Here is a 5,363-nt window from a genome sequence, read left to right as displayed (position 1 = left end):
AAATATTACTGGAGTACCAATATTTACTTTAACTAGTTAACATATATATATATATGTGTGTGTGTATACTTATATATATATATATATATTAGTTAAAGTAAGATATTGGGTACTCCACCAAGGCGTACTATTAAAACTTACATAATTCACACCGCTATATGAATGAAATGATGTGCTTATAAACCTATATTGAACACTAGTATTAATACATGTAAAAGGTTAAAACACTGGAATTGAGTTGTAACTTAGTTTGAAATCAGTCCAGAACAACGTACATTTTAGTTATATTTTCTTCTTGTTTTTCTTAAATTATATATATATATATATATTTGAACACTTTTTATCTATAAAAATAGCCTAATGAATCACCACAGCAAAGTTCATTTTTAGGTTCACCAGATTTAAGCTCGGTTTTCTGTACTAATAAGGACTGAAAAAATCAAATTTACGATATTTTGTTCTGAACCTTTTAGATGAGATTGATATCACGGTTAGCGTCTGAATGGCTTTTATGTCAATTATTATAGAAAATAAAACTTGAAATAGAAGTACGGAGCCAAAAAAACATAGACTAATATACTGACTGTTTTACACAACGTTAATATAAGCGATATCCTATTGGTATTATTGTTCCGTCGTTGGTCTGATATTTATTTCCTCATTCACACGGTAACCTGAAAAAGAATTAGCAATAAATTAACAAAGCGTGATAGAACAATAGACATTTAGTAATTATATTTTCTCATGTTTACGTTAAGTACAGAATATGCTACCAGTTATCGGGAAAACACGCTTCATCAACGGAGATATAACACGTCACATTTGGTATATAAAATTATACACGGTTTGTTCTCTCGTTAAAATACTTTTTCTTCAATTTTGCGAGTATTCGGCCCTCTTACTTAAGCCTTCATCGGGCAACAATGTGCTCGGAAGTAAAAGAAAAATATTTTAACGTAGTGAATAGTCCGTGTATATTTATACACATAAATTTACCTAATTTATGAGTTTTAAAACCCAAGCCACTTTCGGCGTTAATAACAATCTGAGCTTGCTACATTTGGTGGAATTGACCACCAGTCCTCTAATAAGTCAGCTCAATTATAAACCAGAACCGACCAGGCTAGAATCTGGTTGTTATTCGCAACTCTTGGATTCAGGTATGATCTCTCCTTCATTACAAGCAGTACTTCATTGTCCTGAACGGCATGATACAATAGGTATTCATACTGAATTAGCTATTAACAACGGATCAGCTCCAAACCGGAAAAAAGAAGTTCAAATTTTAATAAAACTCTTTCCAAGACAGTCGTTTCCAACACATTCTTCAGGTTACCGTAAAACGCAGCTCCACTGAAGCGAAGCAAACAGTAAGTAATGGAATTTATCACTTCAAATTAGGATTTTCCGGTGTTCTTCACCCGACTCTTAAAGCACCGCGAAATCCGACGCCTTGTATTCACAGTTGTGAATAGCAGTATAGGAGTTTAAGTCAAGTCCGTAGTATCAGTAGCAAAGAGCTCCCACACCTAGTGGATATATTTGCCTTCATTCTTGAACTTTTATCAAAATCCTGAGTGATGGATTTAATACTAGATCTGTAGTTTTGTTTCACACCACATCATCAAATTCATTTGGACCAAGGAATAACTAACATGTGGCGAACAGACCAATATTCTATGTTAGTACATCTGATGGACTTCCGTTTCTTCAGCACATTACCGCAATGAATATGAATATAAGTAAGCTGGATATATATATATACACTTATGTTACCAAGAGTGCATTCATTCAACAATCCTTCTTCCTTAAAGGCTCGTAAGCTCTTTTCTTTGTGGCATCTTGGCACCATCTTACTGTCAGAGACAGTAGAGTAGCTTTATAAACACACATACGTAATTGTATTTTGAGTACCAAATATCTAGTCACAATGTGCGGTTTAATGATTTTGGTAATACTATATGTATGAGTATCATGTCACGTAAACATTCGATCGAAATGCCACTAGCAATGTGTATTGTATATCTTTCAGGACTGATCGAATCATGAAACGTTTTATTCATATCAAGTCTCAGTTTTCAACTGTTGAGTTTATATATATTTACACACACACGTGAAAAAATGCATGATAACTTATTAAGAGGAACAGTAAATAAATTTGTAAGGAAAAGTTACTTCGGCTTTCCTTACTGTAGATTTTCTTTCTTTCCTTTCCAAACTGTTTCATTTATACGTTATTACAGAAACTGAATGGTGACTGGAATTTGATATAGATATGTATTTTTTGTATCTTCGTTGTTAAGAGGAAAGCTGAACATTAGGCTATTTTCGCTCTGCCCACAGCGGGTATCCCTATCCAATATTTAGCGCTATAAGCATTCAGGCTAACTCTAAACCATCAGGGGGAGAATATGTATGCTGATTTGCTGCCATGATGATTGTATAGTGCGTACGATAAATATTTATGTTCCTAAACAATTAAGGTTAAACTCATTTTATAAACGACACTGATTTATCCAAAACATTTAACTTGGTGAATCATCTTAAAGTTATCGTTTTTGATTAATTCTAGAAGTCTTAAAACCATGTATTTTACACAAAATAGAACCATCATTGATATATCTGAATTATCACCCACTATAGACTTAATTTAACTTGGCATGATATACTTTTTACATTAAAAAGAAAGTAAACGCTTTAAGATTTGATTGTGTATTACTGAGTTTCACGAATCATTAGTCCACAGACAGAAGTAATTTGTTTCTTGATGGTTTCAACAACAAAAAAAGATAACTAAAAGAAGAAACAAAAAGTTGAGAAGCATATGAAGTAACAAAGAAAGGTGTAGTTGGATCATGTGCTCACTCGTGTAAAATAAAATAGAGAAAAATTTGAGCAAAGACTCTACAAATCATTGAAATTAAAGTGTTGTTCCTGACTTTCAGAATTTTATTATTATTATAATATTATAAGAAAGTCGAATAACAATAAAATCCTAAAATGCAACTTATTTCACACACTTTACTTCAGTAACAGCTTCTTGCACACTTTGTTTTTGGTTCATATATAGTTAGTAATAATCGGAGATGCGTTTAGAAATTTCTACACAGTTGCAGATAGAACTGGGGTACTTTATATTATTAGAATTACAATAAGAAGCCAAACTGAAATTAAGTGTTCGAAAAATATTTATTTAAATATGAAGAACTTCTTAAAGCTACTAATCGTAAACAGAGTTTGTTTAAAATATTAATTTTGAATTCAAACAACTTTAACAAGAAAAAGGCTTTATAACTAGAGCCAGAAATATTATCTTTAATAAAAGTATTTTAAAACATGAAAATTTGCCCCTTTTTATAAAATACTTTAAGCAAGTTATTTAGTTCCCTAAGTAAATCTAAATTAAAATATGGGAACAGTTTAAGCTCTTTGAAGAACCATTTAAATTTAGCATTAATTCAATTTGGAAGCTTTATATTTCCTGGCGGTCTTCTTAATAATGCTCAGCTGGAGTAGACAGAATATTATGTTCAATGTGAACAGGATTATGTGATGCCGTTTCCTATGTAGTTGTCACATACAAAAGATGTTTTATTAAACTCATGGAGGGCACTAATATACCAAAAGTTTTTAAATAAACGTTATAGAAATACTGTAATAAAATGTCTTAGCATTATTGAAATCAGATATAAAAAAATTAATTAAATGAAAATTAGTTTGAAAATGTAAATTATTTTTATATCATAATTTTTAAGGTATACAGTTAGTATAAACACATCAACTCATAAAGAATTTATATATGTATGTATATATATATATATGTATGTGTGAGTAATTTTAAGTTGTTATTTTATGTTGTTGTTCTTCTTGTTTAACGCGTAAAGGATTATCAGTTGAATTATGTCCTTTTCGTTGCTGCGTTTTTCTGAGTTGTTATTAACACATAAATTAGCTATTTCACCCAATGATTAACTATGATAGGTTTTGATTAATTGAAATGAATTATCTTAATACAAATTATATTTTTAAAGTAACACTAAACCTTTATTATTTCATATAAAATATCTGTTAACCTTTTATTCGGCTATAATATATTGGAACATAGTACAACTTATTTTTAATTCGAATTTTGCACTCTTTCAGGTGATCGGAGTGGGATTTCACACGGACGAAGAATCTTACACTTTTCAGAAAAAATCTTAATAGTCATAATTATAATGGTCATCGGCTTCTAATGAAAATTTTGTTTTAATATATTATGTAAAGGCAAAACAAGTTGAAGCAAAAGCGAATAAAAAAATGTTTTTAGTGAGACTAGTGTGTTGGGCGAACTGCTTATAAGAGGAAACACAATAGCTGCGGCCAGTTATTGGCCAACGTATTAAAGTAGTTTCATTTACCAACCTTGAACCGGATATTGTCCAAAAGAAGAAGAAAAAACGAACCATCTATCATTTTTCTACAAGATTTAGAAACTTTCTTGAGACCTTTAGCCATCATAAGTAGGTATAAAAGTCTTCCAGCTATACAGACGTATTTTTCTACAAAACTTCTTATGGATAATAAGGTTTCATAAAAGTACAGACGGAATATAACACTAGAAACAGTAAAAATGAACAACTAGTTTGTTCATTGTAGCATCCTTGTTTATATTTTCTTTTTTTCCAATGTGAAGATAAAAGAAAATTTATTGTCGCATTGTTGTTTTTAAACATTATTTAATTCATAATATATATTAAAATTAACACTGACACGTCACTTAAGAATTCATAAAGTTAAAAAATGAATGACATCTTTAATTTATAGTACCATTATTTAACATATTTAAACGTGATCATTATGATCACGGAATTATGTAGAAAGATGTCTTTAATTTATTTATCACTAGACATTATTATCAGACTTATTCTAATTTTGAGCTCTGCATTCCATATCTAGTCCCTTAAATATTTTCAAGAATTACAAGAGTGTTTGATAACAGTATTTCAACTGCACTATATTCGTAGTATCCATTTCCGACGAAGCGTTTTGCTCAATACAGAGCTCATCAATCCGGCTAGGCCACAAAAAAACAAAGTAGTGGTCTAAACCTTACTTATGCAACTCATTTGGTACAACAATTGTTATGGTGTGAACACATTTTCCAAACTGGCGAAACATGAAAATAATCAATTTACTTGCTACGCCTATATTATTTTTTAACACTGTATTTTATATCTAGTCCCTTAGTGATTTTTAAAACTTAGAAGAGTGTATAACAATAGTATTCCAACCACAATATATTCGCCTTATCCACCGCCATCTTGCTGTGACATTTATAGTATATAATTTTAAGTTTAAGTGAAATATTTTAATAATCAGTA

At 30.4% G+C, this 5,363-nt stretch overlaps 1 protein-coding gene across 1 annotated transcript in view; it reads left to right on the top strand.

Moving 5' to 3' along the window:
• Nucleotides 1-4,300, top strand: part of LOC111087890 — a 152,474-nt gene extending 148,174 nt beyond the window's left edge. Inside the window, exon 5 of the mRNA XM_022396183.1 lies at nucleotides 4,144-4,300. Coding sequence (XP_022251891.1) covers nucleotides 4,144-4,235 — 92 coding nt within the window. The 3' untranslated portion in view covers nucleotides 4,236-4,300. The remainder of the gene's footprint in view (nucleotides 1-4,143) is intronic.
• Nucleotides 4,301-5,363: the final 1,063 nt, after the last annotated feature.

Source organism: Limulus polyphemus, unplaced genomic scaffold (assembly GCF_000517525.1).
Source record: "Limulus polyphemus unplaced genomic scaffold, Limulus_polyphemus-2.1.2 Scaffold79, whole genome shotgun sequence".
Lineage (NCBI taxonomy): Eukaryota > Metazoa > Arthropoda > Merostomata > Xiphosura > Limulidae > Limulus > Limulus polyphemus.
The sequence above is the reverse complement of the archived record's forward strand: the minus strand, read 5'-3'. Positions and strand labels throughout refer to the sequence as shown.